At 43.7% G+C, this 22,396-nt stretch overlaps 1 protein-coding gene across 1 annotated transcript in view; it reads left to right on the forward strand.

Moving 5' to 3' along the window:
* The first annotated feature begins 19,707 nt into the window (after positions 1-19,707).
* BPNT2 (3'(2'), 5'-bisphosphate nucleotidase 2) overlaps positions 19,708-22,396 on the forward strand; it is a 28,072-nt gene continuing 25,383 nt past the window's right edge. Inside the window, exon 1 of the mRNA XM_039254611.1 lies at positions 19,708-20,188. Within this exon, the coding sequence (XP_039110542.1) occupies positions 19,799-20,188 (390 nt within the window). The 5' untranslated portion in view covers positions 19,708-19,798. The remainder of the gene's footprint in view (positions 20,189-22,396) is intronic.

Below are 22,396 nucleotides of genomic sequence, written 5' to 3' on the forward strand. Positions count from 1 at the left end.
GGGGCAGCATGGTTATTTTTCTAGTATTTATTCGTTTTTATTCTTTTTTTAAAATTTTTAACATTTATTTTATTTCTGAGAGACAGAGCACAAGTGGGGGAGGGGCAGAGAGAGAGGGAGACACAGAGTCCAAAGCAGGCTCCAGTCTCTGAGCTGTCAGCACAGAGCCCAACGCGGGGCTCAAACTCATGAAACTGTGAGATCATGACCAGAACTGAAGTTGGACACTTAACTAACTGAGCCACCCAGGCGCCCCTCTACTGTTTATTCTCGACTGAATCTCACTTAATCTTACTAAGTGATTAGTCTTACTGTGTAAACCACTTACAATAACCAAATGAGAGAAACAATATTTATTTTACCAACTCTTGGCAGATTATTTGATTCTAAAAGAGTATGCATTAAAAGATGTATATGGTATGTGTGTGTTCACAAGTGGATGTGTGTGTGTATCCATGTGCTCACGTGTGTGTGGATGCATCCATGTGTGTGAGTCCATGTACAACTTGGATAGTGGCCTGATTCGTGGTTGTACCTCTGTATACAGAGAGATCTCCAAGGGCTCTAGTAGCTGTGCTTCTCCTTTTAATCTTTGCATAGAGAGAAATCACTTATCACTTGGCCAAAACCAGGAATAAGAATCACTTCCCCTATAATGGGCAAATAATACACAGTAAAATCATCATCATCATCATCATATCAACTATTAAGACAGCTCTACAGATCATGCTTTATATCTAAAAATTATTTTCTGGACACCATACCAATAGCAACAATATTATCTACTCACCCTCAGTCAACATATTCCAATAAATAGCAATGATGGGCGGTACTGTAATCCTGTGTTAGGAATGAATACATGAAGACTACTGCTAAAATTCTGCCTTTTTATTGTAGGTTAATAAAATAGGACTGGGTCAATCTCAACTCTAGGTCATGAATTCCCCACCCAAGACTCAAACCATTTTGTTAGTAGTAGAGGATCTTTGGTGATTTTTAAGGAAATATTAATGTCTTTGAAGACTACAGCAATTCTTTACAAATTCTGACACCATATTCCAGAATGCTATGATTTTTAAAGGTATCACTTTATGGCAAAGGCCACCCTCCATGTCATTATACACCTTTTTCTGTGAAGGTCTGAGTGTGGGCTGTGCTCAGTGGTGCTCAAGCATTGCTATTTGGCTTTCCTGAGCATGTAACTTGCTCAGACTATCTTCACACTCTGGCAATGCAAAAAGAACACCTCGCATCTCCTTTTTCTGCCAGCCACAACCCTACCAATTGAACATTTTACTCACTGTGCCAAGAGAACTTGTAAATTACCCTTGTGTTTAGCTAGTGTTCACTGATGAGGGGGAAATCCAGAAATATTTCAAATAACATTGGTTTAGCTCCCCCACTGGTGTCTCATTCATGTGTCTTTGAAATTTTTCCCTATACTTCTTTTTGTTCAGGTATTCCCAGTTTTGTTTTTGCTGTTGTAACTTGACCAGAACCAGGCAGAGAATGACAACAAAGAGTACAACAGTGTAGAAATTTGAAGATTTTGGTCTTTATCCTAGGGAAGGAATAATGAACAGATTCACTTGCTGCCTCTAAAAGACTGCCTATTTCGCTACTGTGAAATGTGAGTAACCACAGCTAACACCACATTAACCTAGCTTCTGTCGACCATGAAATGGAGACATGGGGCAACACTGGTCAGGAAGCTCTATCTAAGAATAAAGGGCTATACTAGACCAGAATGTACTCCCAAAGAAATCAGCTTCTGCTTCTGGGTCTATTAATTCTGTCTTGCTTTCTTCAAAGGTCAGGTTAAAACGTCAGACCAAAAAAGAAATGTTTGTGATTAACAAAGAATGGGACATATCAAGAAGGTATTTTTGAATTATATTCTTTCAAGAATTATGATAAAACAGCTGTAATGTATTCTTCATTAAAATGCAGGAAATTAAGAAGATGCATTAAAAATTGGTAAGGGATAGGCATTTGGCATCACATGAACCCTGTGTTTGTGCCCTGGCTTTGCTATACACCAGCTTTATGACCTTGGATAGTTCACTGAAGGCTCAGATTCCTCAGATATAAACAAGGAAGAAGAAGAAGAATTGTTTTTTCATAGTTTTGCTGCACAGTATGATACCTAGCAAAGATAGCACTATATAAGAGTTCATTGTGATTATCATTATTTAATATTTAGCTATCATTTATTTTTAAAATATTGACTGAGCATCTTGCTGTGTGGCAAATACTCTTCGAGGTGCTAAAGACACAGCAAGGAATGAGTCAACAATTACTAAGAGTTACTGAGGTTTGGCCACATGCCAGGCACTATGTGCAATGACACATTTCAAACTCCCAACACATTAGAATGAGCATTACTGCTTTTTCAGTTGAAGAAACTGAGAACAAGTTAGATAGCAGGAAGAAAGGGATCCAAGATTGGAAACCTAGGTTTTCCAGCTCAAGACCATAACCTACATGCAGGGTCTAGTGCGTGAGTCACAAAAAAATCAAGTGAACACGTGAATGAATTCAGAGACTGAATATGGCCAGGAAGAAAAGAAACCTCAGCATAAGAGACTAAAGTGTGAGAAGAGCCTGGAGGGAGGAGAGGCCAGGGAAGTCCTCTGGGACAAGGTGATGTCAGAACACAGGTCTGGCTGGGTGACATGCAAAACAAAGCCAGGCTAAGGTCTTCAGGAAAAGCATTTAGGCGGGATGGAACAGCATGAACAGATAAATACCCTACAGCAAGCTTTAGCTTCAGGTGAAAATTAGTTTCCTATGTGGATTTTCTCCAGGACTCCGTGTCTATTACCTCTCCATGTTGCTTTATCTTCTTCACAGTCTCCTTCTCTGTTTCTCTCACTGCCTTCTCTTGTGAATTTCCTACATCGCTACCATGGAAGATGAGCCCAAGGAGAGAGGATCAGGGAAGGCAAACAGGAGGGAAAGTCAGGAAAATGGGAAGGAAAAACTTAAGACATGACATGCTACTATAGGATGCTGCCTACTCTCAAATAGGCAGTTTGAATTTGTGAAGCTGGGCTTCATCAGGAACTTTGTCCCTTCCTCCTCCGCCTAATAACAAGCTCAAACATAAGCTTTGTGCTCACCTGGAGTAGTTTCCATTAGCCCAGGGATGCTGGTGTAGATAGTCCTTTAAGACCTATAACTTTATTACTTGAGTCTTATATTGTATCTGTACTTCCTGTACGTGTTACAGCTCTGCACTTTGGGGTGTAGATGTAACAACAAATACATATCAAACGAACAGATAAGAGCACTGTGGTTATTGTTGGCAAAGTGGCCGCCATGATTTTTCTCTGTGGACAGGTCCATGGGCTGGGCCTCCCACACTGATTCTATGGAGCTTTCCATTTCTTTTAATCCTGAGAACCTTCTCTCCCATGAGAACAAACCCTTCTCTCCCATGAGAACAAACCTGAGGAACAAGCCTCCTGAGGGAGGGAAAGGTTCCAGCCTTCTAGATTTTCCACCATTTTGGGTAAGGTCCCAAATGGTAAGTGGGGACATCCTGGAGTCTCCTTTCCAACTTGTTGCAAAAATGGACCAGACAGAAAGCCCTGTCCAGCCAGGATGTAGAACAGTGGGAAATAATAAGTGTTTTGTTTTATGCTGCTAAGTTTTGGCATGGCTTGTGATACAGCAAATGTTAATTGATAAAAGCAATAGCATTTTCTCACGGTAGAATGCTTGAAAGTAACTATACTGCCATATTCTAAATTATATGCTTAATAAACTGCTTAACTTCTACCTAATGTAACCAGTTTATAATTTTTAGTAATGGACTTTCTTGATAATATAGATGGGATGTTTACTAAAGGTGAAGAAGGCTAGAAATTAATGATATAATTAAGGTGAGAGAGATGTTTGAAAAGCAAAATGATAAGACACCTTCAACAGGTTGAACTTTAATAATATATTAAATATGAAGTCTTATATCATAGTCTATAATATGTATAGCACACATATAGCATGGCTTCTTATGTCTTGTCTGAAGCATTTGAGGATGCTTAGGGCAAATTCTCTCCTTTGGAGCAGACGAGATGAGGGGAAAAAAAAATAAGGAAATATGAAGGTCACCTGGAGGACATCATTGGATGTTATATTAGTTAATGTTGGCCAAGTGTTCTAATAAGTAGATCCCAAATTATGAAATTATTAACACACAAGCAGAGACTATTCATTGCTTATGTAGCAGTGCTGGGAAGGTGAGCAGATGTGGCAGAGTGGCCCTCTTCCATAAGATACTTCAGGAATTCAGGCTGACAGCGTTCTGTCATCTTCAGTACGTGGCTTCCAATATTCTGGGCTCCCAAAATCCAACTCAATCCATATCACCTAACCAGAAGGAGAAGCACCATGAAGGATGCTCTTGGGAGATATTTGCATAGTCAATTACAAGACCATCCAACTTTAAGGAAGGGCTGGCAACTCTGTGTGTTAGGGAGAAAGGAACAAGGGAATTTGGCAAGATCTCGACATCTTTCACCCCAGCATCTCATAAGTATGCACACCTGCCCTCCATTCCTTCTCATCCTAATCTTCTGATGGACCCACTCCCTTCCCTGACCCCATCTCTAACCTTGAGTGACCCACTACCATTAATGTGCACGAGGTTATATTACTCAGGTGAGTTGCAGAGAAAAAAATTAACTGTTCAGATCCATTCACTTAGAGAGCTTTATTCATACAAATCAATACCAGAAATGTCTGCAAACAAGCAATGAAGTTCACTGATATCAACAACGTCCAGAATGACAGAGATGCAAGATTTGTCCCTCATGATCTCAAACATGAAGTATTTCATTCAGTTTCTGTCAGTCATGCAAAAGGATCAGCTGGGTCCCAGAACCAACTCATAGGAAGAGGAGCTAAAAGAACTGGAGCTATTCATATAGAAGAGGAAAGAAGCATCAATGGAGGAGGGGCTTTAATGGTTTTTACATCCATATTTTTAAAAAATAAGCTTTTAAAAATTTTTTTTCAATTTTTTTATGTCTTTATTTTATTTTGAGAGACAGAGAGCGATCAGGGGAGGGGCAGAGAGACAGGGAGACACAGAATCCAAAGCAGGCTCCAGGCTCTGAGCTGGCAGCACAGAGCCTGACATAGGGCTCAAACCCAGACTGTGAGATCATGACCTGAGCCAAACTCGGAGGCTTAACCAACTGAGACACCCAGGCGCCCCCCCAAAATAAGCTTTTTTTTGAACAACATCACCAGAGGCAGTGGGCAGGGGGGTGTTATCCATATTCCCACCATCCAAAGACAAGCCCTATTAACATAACTTTTATATAGATCCTTCCAGACTGTTTTCCATGCACAATCTTTTAAGATGCTCTTCCATTTTACCTTATTTTCTCATTTTTGCATGTTTTTGCCATTTTTAAGAGCAAGTGTTTGCTCTATGTTTTTAAAGTCTTCATAAATACCGTTTCATAATAACATACTGTTTCATTGTGGAGATATATCACAGCCACTCACTTGCTGATCAAGATTTAGATTGCTTCTAAATTTTCACTGTTATAAATAATCATTGGGATACACATTTGTGTGCAGAAGCCTTTTACCAATTCATTTCATCAACATAATGTCTACTTGCATAAAATCTCTTCATACATATGCCAAATGGTTTTTCAGTATTTTTCTCCTGCTGGTAAATGGCTAAGAATTCACAATTTATCAATCTTTCTCTAGTGTTTGGCATTACTTAAAAAATATTTTCTATTAGAAAGAGAAAATTTATGTCTTGTTTTTTTAATCTGCATTTCCTTGATTATTAGTGAGATTCAACAGTTTTCCAAGTCTATTAATCACTTATATTTCCACATTTATGAATTTTTTTACTTACTTAATTTCGCCAACTAATTATCCTTAGTGTTTTCCTTACTGACTTGCTGATCCTTTAGCATATCTGTCAACTTTGCTTTTTTAGTTTCTTTGACTTTGTTATTATTCATCATTTTGTCTATTGAAGTTGTAAACCTTAATGTCATCAACATTTCTAAACTCTTCTAGTTTTCTCCAGTGTGACTTAACATAAGAAATTTCTTTCCAATTTAGAGGGTGAATAAATACATATACATTGATATTTCCTTCCCCCTCTCTAGAGTTGCTTTTTCTTTTTACATCAATTCCTTAATGAAACTGTAATGGTATCTTGGAAGTCCCCAGATTGTCCAAAGCCCTATTTCAAGCTTGACAGTGATTTCTCAAACAGCTCTTCTCAAATATTTAAGTGGATGCTTTGTGGGCACAGTGAGGACTGGAGAATTAAATTGGCTTTGCATGGCTACAAGAGAGAGAACTAAAACCGATGGGTTAAATTACAGATTTTGGTTTTATAAAAGAATGTACATTCTAAATGGTGGTGATATTTGATATCTTTTAACAACTGAAAAGGCTTCTTCTCCAAACATCCAAGTGAGTGCCAAGTGTAAAATAATGGCCACACCATTTAGGTGGGACAGGATGAACATCGACTATAGGTAAAACTACCTGATACAAAATGGACCACCGTGAGGTTAAGGGAGGAGTGATGATATGCATCAGCCCACAGCAGTCGTCATGTAGCCTATTGTCCAGGTATGGTTATTGATAGTGTCTTTTTTTAAAAAATCTGTTAACATTCCTCTAATTTAGACAGCCCTGATTAAATAGTACTCTCTCAGTGGAGGTATTCAGCTAAATTTGAAGGGTGTGAAGGGTATTTTATTAAGGGACTATATAGAGGTTTCCCAGATCTTATTGTCAGGTTCTTACGACTCGTGGTGTGTCCAGGTCCCTGGATCTTCTCCGCAGCTTGAAGAGTGTTTCGTGAGACTGAGCATATGCTTATACATGTCCCCAGTAAAGCTCCCTTGTAATGTGATATTGTGATGTTTTCTCCCACTAACGCTCCCTAACCAGTGCCCAGTATGGGCAAACACAATTGGTCTTGGTTGTGAAACACCCCCCAAAAAGCGGAGGAAGTGAAAGATGTCCCCATTAAGGATGGAGAAGGTCATTTGGATGCGGTTGAACTGTTGGCAATGGTGAGATTTACTTATGCACATAGACAATGGAAGCCCTAGTAAGGGACACAAAGTTCCCTGGAATTCTTTCCCTTGACTCTACTTCAAAGTCTGTAAATCCTTCTGAGCCCTAAAGATGAAAAAGAAGAGAAAAAAGCATTTCCATCTTATCCCTAGGCAACCTTTGGAGTAGCTGGGGCAGCCTAATCACTTAGACAGGAAACCTTCCATTATGCAACATGACAGTCAAGGACCCTTAGGGGAAAACAAATATGGGTAGAGGTGTGATGATACACAGAAAGAGAATTTCACTCCTCTGAGTGTGTTATGTCCTATGGCTGGAGGAATTAAAGAGAATTCATTTGAATGATGAAGTGTTTATATCCATGAACTTGACTGAGATTCCATATTAGGCAATAGGAGGTGCAGGACATGGGGCACCTGGGTGGCTCAGTTGGTTAAGCGTCTGACTTCGGCTCAGTTCATGATCTCACGGTTTGTGGGTTCAAGCCCCGTGTTGGGCTCTGTGCTGACAGCCAGCTCAGAGCCTGGAGCCTGTTTCAGATTCTGTGTCTCCCTCTCTCTCTGACCCTCCCCTGGTCAGATAATAATAAATTTTTTTTTTTTTAATTTTAAAAGGGAGGTGCAGGACCCTCAGCTGCGGAAAGAATTTTCTAGACTGACCATAAAATATACCTCACTTTTAAATTAAGGGTTTTAGGGAATCACGTTCACATTCTCAATCAGAGGATACTTCTCTAAGAATCTATAATAACAAATCTTTTAACACATATAGTTTTTGCTCATTCAAAGTCCAGTCTGGCTACTTTTCATGCAGTGACAAAGGGATCAAAGCTTTACCTTCTCAGTGGTGGCCAATCCAATCAACATGGGAGGGAAGTGGGACCTGGAGGGGGCAGGGGCGTGGGGGGGGGCGGTTACGGCTCTTTTATGGCCAGGATGTGGCATAGCTCACTTCCTCCCATATCCCATTGGCCAGACCAGTTACACGATACCAACCAGCTGCAAAGGAGACTAGTAAATGGAGGAGGACCAATCCTAGGTGTGAAATAAGCATTCAATGTCTCTACTGTACAACTTGTATAAGTTAGAGAAAGCTAGAAAAAAAAAAAACTCTTCTACAAGACTCACATTTAGTCAGATGCCTGGGTGGCTTGGTTGGTTAAGCGTCCTGCTCTTGATTTCGTCTGACGTCATGATCTCATGCGTGTTTTTGTTTTTGTCTTTGTTTTGTGAGAGAAATAAAGAGTCACATTTAGTAATATTAGACTCCGGTACATAATGTCTACATTCATTGTAACACCCAACTAATCAGAGATAAGGAAAAAAGAAGACGGAGCTGTTCACATATCAGTAGCTAGAATTTTGGCCTTTTTACAACTGCTTTCTGAACTCAGTTACCTCCATTTGTATCTCCTATTATAAATGATAAATGTTACTAGGTTTTCAAACCTCTTTTATTCTATGTGGAGAGGTTTAACAGGCATCAAGACTGATTATAAATGCTTGTTAATGTTTTCAATCCAATTCAAGCATGAAGTGAGGGTATATCATGTTTCTACAACAAATCTCATTACTAATTGATTATTTCTTCCACCCAACATCCTTATTTTCCCTCTTGGTTTTAATTAAAAATCCATTTGAACAACAGCCATAGTGTCACTAATATAATATTTCAAAAGCTCTACACTACGTGATAAATGCATGCATCACTCTAGATGGCATCATCATCCTGTCATAACATGATGGTTTTTATTACTTAGTTAAGATTTCAGGGGAAATTTAGTTAAGATTTCAGGGGGGCTCAGTTGGTTAAGGATCCAGCTCTCGATTTTGGCTCAGATCTCACGGTTCCCGGGATTGAGCCTCGTGTCGCGCTCCACATTGATAGATTCTCTTTCTTCCTCTCTCTCTGCTCCCTTCCTGCTTGTGCTCTCTCTCTCTCTCTCTTTCTCTCTCACTGTCTCTCTCAAAATAAATAAATATTTTTAAAGAAACAATTCAAGGAGAAGATTCAAGGAGCTCATTGATTGTTCATATTTAATTGTATCTTTATAGTTTTAGAAGAGTATGTGTGGCTCCTAAAGTAGGATGATGAGCTTTCAGTAAAGGTTATTTGGGCCACTTATAGGCCAAATTGTGATTATAAGGCAATGACCCTTGAACAAGACCAAGATACCGAGATGACATAATGATAAATTCATTTTATGTCAAGTAAATGATAAAATTAACTATTACTTGCCTTTTTTCTTTGAAAGAGAGAGAGAGAAAGAGAGAGCTCGCATGAGTGTGGGAGGGGCAGAGTAAAAGAGAGAGAGAATCTTATGCAGGCTCCATCCCTAGCTCAGAGCTCACTGGGGAACTCAATGTCCCAACTGAGAGATCATGATCTGAGCCGAAATCAGGAGTCAGATGCTTAACTGACAGAGCCACCCCAGGTGCCCCAACTATCACTTGCCTTCTTAGAGAAGCATTTCTCATTTGTACCTCAAGAGCTTTTTATTCACTCAAATTTAAGACAGGGTTTAAATTTTTCAAGAGTACGAACATTTAGTTCAAACTATACGTCTGAAGATAGTTCTACTCTATTATACTTTGTTGTCTATGAGAAAAGTAAGACTTGAGATATTTAGTCCAGTGACAAATTGCAGGGTCATTGAAGATGATTTAGTTGACTCCCTTCCTCACTGTGTAACCCGTTCTACAATATTACCACCAGGTAACCGTCTGGCTTTGAATAGCAGTCTCCAATGTCTCCAAGCTATTGCACTGTTAAAGTTAGTTGCTGGATGCAAGCTCACTTCCTTTGGAACAAAAACTTTTCTTTACGTAACTTCTTCCCAATTGATCTTAGTTACACCGTAATATAATAATATATACTATACATAATAGTACTACACACATATATATAGTGTTCTTTAGTAGTGTCATTTCTTTCTTCCCTGATGCCTGTGATGCCTGCCTTTAATCTTCATCTCATCTGAAGCCAAATACATTTAAATAACCTAACCATTCATGGTGAGATGGTCTGGAGATGCCCTACTAAATCATTTATCTTCTGAAATAATGATTCTGATCAAAATAACTGGCTGTTTTGTTTTTAAAGTTAACACGTAAAAAGTGCACGTCTGTCAGCCATGAGGAAGACAAAACTATTTTCCACATAGGAGATTTACGTGCTCATCCGGTGTTTTGTGTTAGGCGTTATTATCCTCTCTTCATTTGATTCTTGTGTTTATTAGAGTTACGGTTAGTGCCTGCATGGGGTAGGAAATCACAACATTATTTCTATTCTAGGGACATAGGTCAGATCTTCACAAGGGCAACAAACACGTCAGACTTAGCTCTTTCTGGGCCGGGATGTTGTGATCATAGACTCACTGCTAGATGGGTATGTGGGGCGGTCCCGCGGCGGTCCTGGGCTGGGGCTGTCCATCAGGATGTCTGAGGTCCATCCCTCTGTCGCTCATGACGAGCTTCCTGCCTAACCAATGTGGTTTTATGGTGAAAAATTGCAAAACCAGGTGCCCAAAGTCATAACAGACTTCGGTAAAGATTACAGTTAGATCCTACCCATCTTCAGTTACAACCATGTTAAAGCAGCTGGGAAGGACAGGCCACCCTACCCCTGCCTCTCCCCCAACTATCCAAAAGTAGAACATTCCCATGAAATCTTTCATCAGCCAAAATAGCCATAAAGGGAAGAAGCAACTGCCATTAACTTACATGGAAAATTCCTTGAGTGCTCCCAGGCTCAAAACATAATCTCCCTTGGGCTTTTCTGATACCTCAGGACACATCTTGCTAACAGATGAACAACATACATCGAGATAAAGCACAGATGCTCATAGACACGGTTCAAAGCTATGGCGGCTGGACGCTGCAAGGCTGTGTGTGCTTCCTGGGAAAGGAGGTTGTGGTGACACCTCCCTGCTCTGGGCGCACCCTGCCTCCATAACGGCTCAACAGGTGCCAAACAATGCCGAAGGGATTGCTAGTTTTGCTTCCCTCTTCGGATTCATGACAGTGAAGGGCCCTACCATGATCTTTTGAAAAGTCTCACTATAATACACCGTAACACGCAATCCATTAGCTGAACCCACAATCGTGAGACAAACTCTCTCCTTCTTACCTATTTCAATTTCCCATTCTTTCTCTTCCTCAGTTTTGCCTCTCTTTCTATTCTCCATACAGTCTACATAGATGTAAGGAGAATATACACCCCTGGCAACAGTCTGCTTGGTATGTGGACAAACTAGCAGGATTCTCACACAGAGAGTTGTGACACCGAGGCTTTTCCCTCCAGGAAGCAACTTTATTCCATCGGGCATCACTGAGTTGGGTTTGTACCTGAAGAACTGAGCCCTGAACACCACGTGGCATGTTTTTGTTTTTTGGGGTTTTTTTTTTTTTTGTATATTTTTTACTCCTCTGTCTCCCATATATGATAACACACAAACATGGAATCTGATTAAAGTGGTCTCGTGTTACCAGGTCGTGAGGGACGTCATCACACACATGAATGGCAAGGTTGCCTTGAGATGTTCTTTTTTTTTTTTTTTTCTTTTCTTAGGGAGGGGACCCTCCCACAAAACAAGAAAATGCACATCAAAGGAAGCACATCTTGCATTTGGGTGGACTCTTCTACCCCCCAGACCCTTCAGGCTGGCCTCAGACCCAGACAGCTGCAGGGAGGAGGTGGGGGGGTTTGTGTGGTCTTCATTCTCTGGCCGCTCTCCTGATGAACAGCAGAAAAAAAAAAAAAAAAGCTGTGGCATATGGAAGAGTTTAGATGGTGGTGGTGCTATCTGGATGACGGAAGCCCAAATTCTGGCTTTTTCCTCTCCTGGGGCACTTTTGTGAGTTCCCTGAAGCCTTCTATCCCCACTCTCCTGCTAGACACTGTCCAGTTCAGTTCCACGCCCTCCAGTCTGTCTTGGAAGCGTCATCTGCCAGAGGCCCTCGGTGACAGTCACCTCGGTGTGGCCAGCAGGCCGTCATCAAGGCCAGTGTCACCTCGAGAGAGCTGTGGCCTGGCTACTTTCTGGACAGCTACTTTGTCTGGGACAGAAAACACCAGTCTTTGTCTTGCCAGACTCTCTGAGCCCAGGCCACTCCCTGCGGGAAAATCTCGTAATCTTAAAATCTAGGGCACTGGGTTGTTTTCTTTTGTCTAAACACTTCCATCCAAACCCCTCTCGTTCTGAGACAGAGATGGGAGGGGGTCAAGGCAAGAACCGGGTTCAGAAACTAGCTTTGAATGGATCCTCACTCCTCCTTTGCCCCAGATCATGCTCCTGGTCTATGGGATGGTGAAAGGGAGGGACTGGCCCTGTTCCTTGCAGATCCCGACAATAGTTCTGGAAAGATGAGCTGGCAAGCTCCTCTCTTGAGAATGTAGAGTCTCTTCATTGCTCTCAGCTTTCGAATCTCAGCGAAAACTGCAAGACAGTGAAAAACCTTACATCTGGCACCCTGCTGCGTGGGTTGGATGCAACTGGGCACCTCCGTCCCTTTCCCCCCCACGCACAGGGCATCATGTGACCAATCAACAACCCTATCTGTCCAGGTCTGTGCCAGGCAGTGAGGAAGTTATAAAGAAAAACTCGATTCTAAGTCTTTGAGAACTCATCATCCCAGTAAATAGAACAAATGGCGTCTATGTAAAACACAAGGCATCGAGTCAACAAGTAGTCCTGTCCCAGCTGGCACAGCCCCATTGGGGTAGTCAGACTGGGCACCTGAAACACAGGGATGGGCGGCACGCCTCCGAAGCCACAGAGCCTTCGAAAGGGAGAGGGCACAAGGGGGAAGAGCGGGGGTAACCTGTCCTTCCCCTAGGATGGGCCGTGCAAATACACGATGCCTCTCTATCTCAGCCACTCCAGGGGCCAATGGGTCACAGAGTTCCTTGTCCTTGGGGAAGGACCCTCCACAGCCCTCCACAGCCTAGGAAAGCCAATGTGCACCCCGCCTCTGAGGAAAGCGGATGGAAGAGAAAAGCATAGCCTGCACGGCAGCGTGTGGGAAATGCAAGTCAAGAGCCAGAATTCGAGGGAAACGGTCATTTGGTTGCGGGACTGTGTCTCTTCAAGCGCAAGAGACTAGATCATGTTAGTAGAGAGTTGGGAGTAGTGGGCAGAAATAGTTAGGAAGACAGGGCAGGCCCACAGCCGAACAGGAGACGTTAGCAGCACAAGAGAAATTCAGAGCCTGAGTTGTGGAGAGGATGCAGGGGTGGGAAGTGGGCCGACTGCACCGGGCTGGAGATCTGGCTGAGATCCGGCAAGGCCCAGAAGGGCAGGAGGATGCGCAGCAGAAAGGAAAACGGCTTCTGAAATGGACAGGAAGACCCATTGTTACAAAGTGCGCATCGACATGAAGGGAAAGCAAAGTCTTAACACTTTCCCTCTGCATCTCTGTTGCCGCCGTAGTCTCAGCCTCACCAGCCCTGTCTTGGAGCTCGCAAGCTTTGGCTGCAATCTGCCCTGAGCACCTAGTTAGGATGCAAGCAGAGTGCCCTTCCAGACTCTTCCGCGTGCATTTGTCTCCTCCTTCTATTTGGCTGGAGCCTTGCTGTGATGGATGGAGACCCGTGACTTCACTTGTAAAAGTTGCCCTAGTTTTTCTCATCCAGGTCAACCTTTGAAGGACCTTAGGTCACAAATCCAGCCAGACAGGGGACTATATTCACCCTCAGGACGTACATTCATTGGCTGCCTTGGAAAGAAATATCCGTGTGCCCCCCTCCCTGGCCGTCTGCATTCTAGTTTGTGCAGTGGAAGCGCTGGCTTTTCTCCCTTGATTATTTTGTATTTGTTTCTACCTGCACACGTCAGTGGGGAGAATGAGCTTGGCGATGGTGCTAGACAGGAATTGAAGTTATTTCTTATCTTGTGAAGATATTACATTCAGACAATTTGCTTGGAACAGCAGTTATAGTATGACTGTGGCAGAAATGCGGATGTCAAGCCCACCCCCTGCCCTGTTTTGTCACCAAAGAGTTACATTAACATCACCTCCAGGATCTGTTTCTTGACGTGATTTGTTTGTCCTTCCTCCTTTCTAAAAATCAGTTTTAAAAAATCAATGTTTATTTACATTTTAAAAAGACAGAGTGCGAGAGGGGAAGGGGCAGAGAGAGAGGGAGACACAGAGTCTGAAGCAGACTCCAGGCTCTGAGCTGTCAGCACAGAGCCTGGCGCAGGGCTCGAACTCACAAACTGTGAGATCATGTCCTGAGCCGAAGTCATGCTTAACCAACCAAGCACCCAGGCACCCTTAAAAAATCAGTTTTTTAAGGTATAATTTATATTTGATAAAATTTGCCCATTTCAAGTATACAATCTGTTGATTTTGACAAATGAATGGAGTCAGGGAACTACTCGCGCAGCAATAATGTAGAACATTTCTGTTACCTTAGACATTCTCTCAAAGGTTTCTTGCAACCAACCCCCTCCTCCTAACCCGGCCCCTGGCATACTTGGTCCCTTTCTTAAATATGAAGAGGGACGTGAGCAGCCTAAAAACCACATGGTCACATAAATACCTAGTTATTTTTTTCTTAATCTACAGGAATGGCATTTTGCTGGTCATTTCCTAACTGGCATGCTGAAGCATCAGGAATAGTTAAAATCTGTCTATCTTTTGCCACTGATTTGCAACGGAATTCGTCGTCATTGTTGACTTGCTCTAGTACATCAGAGACCAAGTCTGCTCCGTGTTTCCAAACGGAAGGCTCTGTAATTGACATCTGTCTGGGGCTAAAAACAGAGCAGTCCGAGCTTAAGGACAAAGAGATGTTCCATTGAAATGAAATGTAGAAAACTCTCCTACCTCTCCTCCTATTAACTTTTGGTTAGATTTTAGTAACATTTTGTGTCTGAGACATTGTCACCCTATGGGAATAGGAAGAGATAAGGAGTAATGAACAAAGCTAAGTGACGCATGTGGAGAAGGACAATGGTGGTGCGAATGTAGTGTGGTGAACAAAATGCATTAGAAGCCATTTGTTGGGCAGGCATCGAGTATTTTGGGGTCTGGGATACCAACCCCGAATGAGCTGTGGGATCTTGCCCCCCGGGAGCTCACAGTTGAGTAGAGGAGGAAGCCATGTAATCAGGCAGTGACGAGAGGATTGGACCATGCAGTGACAGAGGCCGTGCTGTTGGGTACGGGAACACATACAAAGAACGTGGCGTCCATTCTTACATCAGGGAAGCCTCCTGGAGACTGTGACCTCCAGGCTTCAGAAACGTGAAGAGTGAGAAAACCTGAGGATTCGTTTCTTGGGATGGTTCATGGTAATTAGCGATTCATAAATCAGAAATTGTAGACTATTTAAAATTAAGTGGTATCATGCAGAGGCATGGAAGAAGTGAGAAACATTGAAAAATGCAATCTGAATCAGATCAGATGCAAATCTAAGGTGATTCAACACATTCATAAAGAGAGAAAGGGAGGGCGTTCAGACTCAGTGCTGCACTTGTTTCTCAAGCCTTACTTCCCACAGAGTAACGTTCAGAGGGTCCAGAGGAGTGGAACTTTGAGCTTAGGAACCTTGAGACATCTATAATTGGCACTAAGCCTGCCTGCCACTCTCTTTATTTTAATGTGCAAGAAACAAACGTGTCCTTTCTCTGGGGGAAGATCTTTCTCCGTCTTTCAAGGCTGTTTGCTGTACAAACGTCCTGGAAAGGCCAGCAGTCTTGAAAACAGTCAGTGCTTTTGCTGGAAAGACAAGCAGAAACAGAGACTTACAGACAACTGACTCCAAACAGTCACTCTTTAGTAGAATCATGAAATCAATATAGAGGGTTCACACACATAAAAGAATGTTTCCTGTAGCAGAATGAGCATTGTTTAAGGAAAATTTTCCTTTGTTCTATCTACATGTAAAAACATTTTTTCACCTTTTGAAAAAAGTAAGTTTGAGACACATTGGCTAAGATGTTATTAAATATACTGAATCCTTACATTCAGGGTGATATCACTTGGCTTGCATTATACCCCAAACACTGCGATAGCAACATGTCTTATGTTGGGATTCTTCTAGTATAAATCATAAATACAATGCCATATTGACTCTGTATTCTAATCATGATTGATAAACACATTCAAATGCTATTTTGGGGGCGCCTGGGTGGCTTAGCCGGTTAAGCATCAACTTTCGCTTAGGTCATGATCTCGCGGTTCGTGGGTTCGAGCCCCGCGTCGGGCTCTGTGCTGACTGCCAGCTCCGGGCCTGGAGCCTGTTTCGGAGTCTGTGTCTCCCTCTCTCTCTGACCCTCCCCTGCTCATGCTGTCTCTCTCTCTCTCTCCTAGAAATAAATAAATAAAATATTAAAAAAAAAACAAATTCTATTTTGGAGACTAGAAAATTTTAGATACTTTTTCATGTGGGCCTTTTTTTTTCTTTTTTTTTTTTTGACTAAATGGAGTTTTAAGAAGGTAAATTTTACTTTAGGTTTCAGGTAGATAGTGGGCAAAATGTGTATTATGAGTTTGGACCACTTAGAGAATAAAACACAGTGTGGGGAAACTCGTATTACAAACTGAATTGATGCTTTGCCAAGCATTGGATTTAATAAAGAGCACACACATAAATTACCAAATATTTGACATCTTAACAGCTCCAAAGCAAATATTTATTTCATCTGCCTTGTATGCCTGTGAAACAATGTTCTGGACAGACAAAATTAATGTTGGGTCCTTAATATATTTGTTACATTTAAGATTTTTAAAAACACTTTACACAAAAGACAAAATTTCATTAAAACTAGTTTTTTTTAAAGTAAAGTTTCTGAGTAGATATTTATGATATCTTTGCTTAGATATGGGAGTGCAAGTGGGCAGTGCCCCAGAAGGCAGAATTTATTATGTGTAAACCTGCTGATGGTGGAAAACAGGTGACTGCAGAGCCAGTTAAGTGCAAAGTGGTTAAAGAAGTTTCTACTGTGTGCCAATCAATGCTTGTTGCTATTAGTATTTATACAGAACATAGGCACGCCTCATCTTCAACACCTAGAAAAAAAAGGTTATTTTTGAAAGTCCAGTTTGCCTAGTTCACAAACCTATTATTATTTTTTTAATTTCTTGATTAACTTTAGAGAGTGAGAGAGAGAGCATGCAAGCGTGGAGAGGGGCAGAGGGAGAAAGAAAATTCCAAGCAGGCTCCATAGGCAGCAAGGAGCCCAATGCGGAGGAAGGGGCAGGGCTGGTCCCATGACCCTAGGACCAGACCATGACCTGAACCGAAAATCGAGTTGGATGTTCAGCCAAGTGAGTCACCCAGACACCCCCACAAACCTATTAATTTACATTTACTTTCGTATAATTTTCATTGGTAAGTGTTTATTCTTTACAGCCTCTAACAACTTGTTACTGAAAAAGCAAGTTTCTGGCAATCATATCCCTATGAAGGTTCTAAGGCAACATCACTGTCCCACATGCAATTAATTAAACTTTTTTCTTCATCACAAAGTTTCTCTTGATGATTACATGTTATATTTTATCAGTATCTATAAAGTATTATCTATTGTCAGCTGGTTACTAGGACCCTCTTTGGAACTGTGACCTTTAACCTCATTCATTGTTTCCAGGGCAACTTCTTTAATCTCTTCCCGGAAGTATAAATGCTCCAGAGCTTTAAGTATCTCTCTGGGTGTCCCATTGGTGCTCTGTTAGATTGCCACAGGTGCTTTGCAAAGTGCCACAGTGAATGGGGCCCGCTAGTCCTTTCTAATACCCTTGGAAAATATGATTCAGTTTATTTTTACAAACCTCATCTATACTTTCCATTGATTCTTTTAATACTTTCATAACTACTCCCCAACTCAAACCTTTTGTTGATCTCATAGCATAGCTTGAGGCGTTTCTGTTGAGCTTAAGCCTTTGTAGTTCACGCCAGATCTTTATGTTGACCTCTGGATGCGGTAGCCCCAATTACCCTGTGACCTTCACCTTCAGCTTTCTTTTGAGAGCAGCTTTGCTTGATTGTGAATTTGTTCCCAAAAGCTGACGAGAACGGTGCCAGATCTTTAAGACCTGGTGCTGCCAACACTCAGAGACTGTTCTTTAATTGATCTGTATTTGTACTTGAGTTTGCGCTGTGATTATTTTTAAGCTAGTTACAGATTGCTGGCAGGGAAACCGAGCAATCCATAGTCTTTGTTTATCGTATCCATATAACCATACGCAAATTCTACAGATGTCCTGAACCCCAGGGAAGTGGTAGGTCAGCCTATCTCTGCTGACTTGCCTAACAAAGGGTGTTCAGAATCCATATCCCTGCAGTATTTAAGGTCGTTAGTGTTTATTAAGGCCCATTTAAAACCAATGACTTTGGCTATGAACTGTAAAACAGGCTGCATTTTACGTTGATTTTATATAAATAGTCTAACACTGGAGAATGATACTGCACATCTTAACATTCACTTGTGAGATGGAAAATACACTTATTAATGCTTATCATAATTTTAAAATTTAGTCAGTACAGTATTCACTATTACTGTTAAGGTAAGTGGCATAGAAGGCAACTATTTCATTTAAAGACTTCTGGAAATACATTTGGAGGGCCTGTGTTGACTCAAAGATTACACATTCCAGATTGACCGGCCAACGTGTAACAACCTTTGTACCAAGTAGGCTTTTTCAGATGGTTCCTCTTCCTTCTCAACCTCTGGGAGGAAGGTATGTGTAATGTATCCCAGGAAGTGTAAGAAACCAGGAGCGTTTCTTCCATTATGAAAGTCCAGAATCAAGGCATATTTTTCAGCTGCATAGAGGATGGTTTGTTCCGGCAGATGGAGGTACAGGGAAAAATCCATATAAACATACAGATGTAAACGCAGACGCGTTGAGATCATCGCAGAGAGACCAAAGAATAAAGAGCCGAGTCAAATTCTCCAGCGTGGGTCGCTGCTCACCTCTCCCAACGCGGAGAAGCGATTTAAAGATACAGGCTCTGTCTACACAAGCGCTGGAGAAAGACAAAAACAAACAAGCCAAAAAAACCCCATACAGATCTCTCTGAAAATGGCTTGTAATTTCTTTCCCTCGTTCCCCAGTCTTCGGCGATGGCAAGTCTAGGCTGTAAAATAAAGGCTAGACTTGATGTCAACCATACGCCGTCGTTCAGAGAGACTGAGTTTAAGTGTGCACAAGGCACTCAGCAGCCCCCTGCGCGGGAAACAGCTCCGTCCCCCCCCGCCCCCCCCCGCCCCCGCCCCCGCCCCCCCCCGCCCCCGCCCCCGCCCCCGCCCCCGCCCCCGCCCCGAGCGTGATTTGCAAACCCACCCGCCGCTGCATCCCCGCACCAGGAGGATGTGTGTGGAGCCCGCAGCCCGGGGCCCCGCCCCCCGGCATCACCCCGCCCCGGGGGCGGGGTGTCGGTGGCCCCGCCCCCGCCCCGCCCCCTCGCGTAACCCGGATACACACCCACGCTCCCCTTTCACCTCGCAGCCGTTGGCTAACGTGGAAGTGGGACCCGCGGGCCGGCGGAGCAGCGGGGACCGCGTTGCCCTGGGCGGCTGGGCGCGCGGCTCGGCGCCGGAGGCCTTCTCGGCGCGGCTCGGCCTTTCCCGGGAGGGGGCGATGGGGCGCGCGGGCGCCGGCGAGCGGACGCCGGTGTGAGCCGCGCGGCGCCCGGCCCCGGAGCGAGGCGGCGGCGGCGGCGGCGGGCGCGGGGAGGCCTGTGAGGGCCGCCGCCCCGAGCCCCGGCCTCCCGCGCCATGGCCCCGATGGGCATCCGCCTGTCCCCGCTGGGGGTGGCCGTGTTCTGCCTGCTGGGGCTCGGCGTGCTCTACCACCTGTACTCGGGCTTCCTGGCCGGCCGCTTCAGCCTCTTCGGCCTGGGCGGCGAGCCGGGCGGCGGCGGGGCGGCGGGGCCCGCGGCCGCGGCCGACGGCGGCACCGTGGACCTGCGCGAGATGCTGGCCGTGTCGGTGCTGGCGGCCGTGCGCGGCGGCGACGAGGTGAGGCGGGTGCGCGAGAGCAACGTCCTCCACGAGAAGTCCAAGGGGAAGACGCGCGAGGGGGCCGAGGACAAGATGACCAGCGGGGACGTGCTGTCCAACCGCAAGATGTTCTACTTGCTCAAGACCGCCTTCCCGAACGTGCAGGTGGGTGCCGCGCGCGCCGGGGTGGGGGCGCCTCGGACCCCGTCCCAGCGCCCCGGCGCCTCCGACAGCTCTAGGTCGTGGGGCCCTGGCTCCCATGTGGCCGACGTGGACATCGGGACGCGGAAGTGCAGGTGCTCAAGGTCGTACGCACAGTTGACCCGGGGGCTGGGCGAGTTTGCGGGTAATCAGATCCCTGGTCCTTCTGACCCGTCCCCAGGTGTGTGCGAGCGCTAGGTGCCTGCGGTCAGAAGCCCTTGGTGCTGGGTGGGCCTTGAACGGCGGTGGAAGTTAACTTCCTTCCCATCTGCAGGCCCTTCTGTAAGACGAAGGCGTTGGACCTCTGCCTTTCTTCATGTGCTTGCTGGAAGGGCTGTTTTACAGAATACACGTTTTCTGCCCGACCTACCAGGACCTAGTCGACGACCAAGAAGTGTAGACCTGTTAGCGAGCGGGGCCGTGCGGGACGTACACTTGAGCTTTTCTTGGGCTGCAGAGTGATCGGGACCCTCTTAACGGCATGTATTTGGGGAGCTCTTCAAAGAAGTGTCGGGAAGTATATTTCCCAAGCACCTTCATTTCAGCTGCCCGCCTCCCCTCCCTCCTGTATTTTCCACAGACACTAAGAATTGAAAACCACTTGCCTTTTATTTAGGTACGTTTCTGGGGAAGGAATTGACATCGTAGGTAAATCCAGAATTTCGGATTTGTTGTTAATACTTGAGGAATTCATCATTTTAGTGGAGCCACAGTTGAATGAATAACGCTTTTGAAAATGTATCAGAATTCCAGAGGACGCGCCTAACCTCGCCTAGCAGTACTTTGTAAGAGTGTGTGTTAAGTCACCCACCAGTAGATTTTGGCTACCGGGAAGAAAAATTGTTTCCAGTGGAATTCTATTAATTAGGTAAACAGTGAAATCTAAGCCCCCGCTTCTTTGGAAAGTATCTGACCTTTTACTGTTGTTCTTGGAAGAGTATTGTCACTGTAGAATTACTTGTTTTGTGGAACCCTTCCTCCAGTCTATCGTATCATTTTTCCTCTTTCCATCTGTCATTTTTTCTTACTGTCTTCTTTTCCCCCTTTCCTCTAAAAAAATTTTTTTTCAGGGGGAAGGAGCATTGGCTTCATTTCGTGAGCTGCTGGCTACCAGATGTTTTTGCCACGAGAATTCTCAAACAAGGGACACAACATTTATTTTTCTTTTGTCCTGCCTTGCTTTATCATCACAAATAATACTTATCTCGTGTTTGCATAGATGGAAGATGTGCTGGTAAAATACCTTTTCTCCAGAAGACAGTTTTCTCTCTAAGGGTTTGTGGAAGTAACAGAGGCATTTCGTAGCAGTTGATGTGGGAGAGTTCCATCAGTAGAAATGGGAACCGTTTCTTGGATTTATTTTAGGCACCCAGATAATGGCACCCGCAGCTTCTTGGATCCTTATGACAATGTTAGGAAGTAAATTTCATTTATGCCCAGTTTGCAGATGGGAATGTGAGGCTCACGGCACTCAACCATTTCTTTGAACTGCCTAATTCTTCCTTTTAGCTAGATCTCTAGGAGGCTGCTTAAACCTTACCATGTCATTTCCTAGGGAAAACATAAAATTGAAGGAGATTCAAAGCCATAATAGCAAAATTTATCAAACAGAGTTGAAATTTGTTTTTTTTTTTAAAGGTAAAGACACAAATATTCTTCAGTACCCAAAACGTGTATCTGTGTGCGCATGTGTGTTCACATGTGAACCAGACCTTTGGCTTTGGTGAACTTGCACAGGACTCTGCATTTGTTTTCTCGCTTTTTAGCAAACGGGAAGGGCATGCCCGCCAAGTGGTGAGCTGCGTTTTATTAAACACAAAAGCTCAGCTTTCAGAATTGCAGATGTCGGAGGCTCTGCCTTTATGTAAAATCACTTTTTGCTTTCTCGTGACTGGATATTTCCACGCACACCTTTATCGTGGACTTTGCTGGCCTAGAGGAGCTCACGCTTACTTATACAATGTTAAGGATCGTGGCGTCTTGAACGGCCTTTTGCGGCCTTTTGTCACTGTGTTCTTAAGACTAGAGGCCAAATGCTATAGTCATTGAAGTAGAGACTTCTGGGTTCCTTTTCCCCCCCTCTTCGTCCCCCAGCAGCCAGAGTACAGTCCTAAATGTCTAGCTGTTTTTGAAGCCTCACCTGGATTTTTTTGGTAATGATTTAAAGTCCGA

Source organism: Hyaena hyaena, unplaced genomic scaffold (genome assembly GCF_003009895.1).
Source record: "Hyaena hyaena isolate Hyena2069 unplaced genomic scaffold, ASM300989v1 scaffold_495, whole genome shotgun sequence".
In the NCBI taxonomy this organism is placed as follows: Eukaryota; Metazoa; Chordata; class Mammalia; order Carnivora; family Hyaenidae; genus Hyaena; species Hyaena hyaena.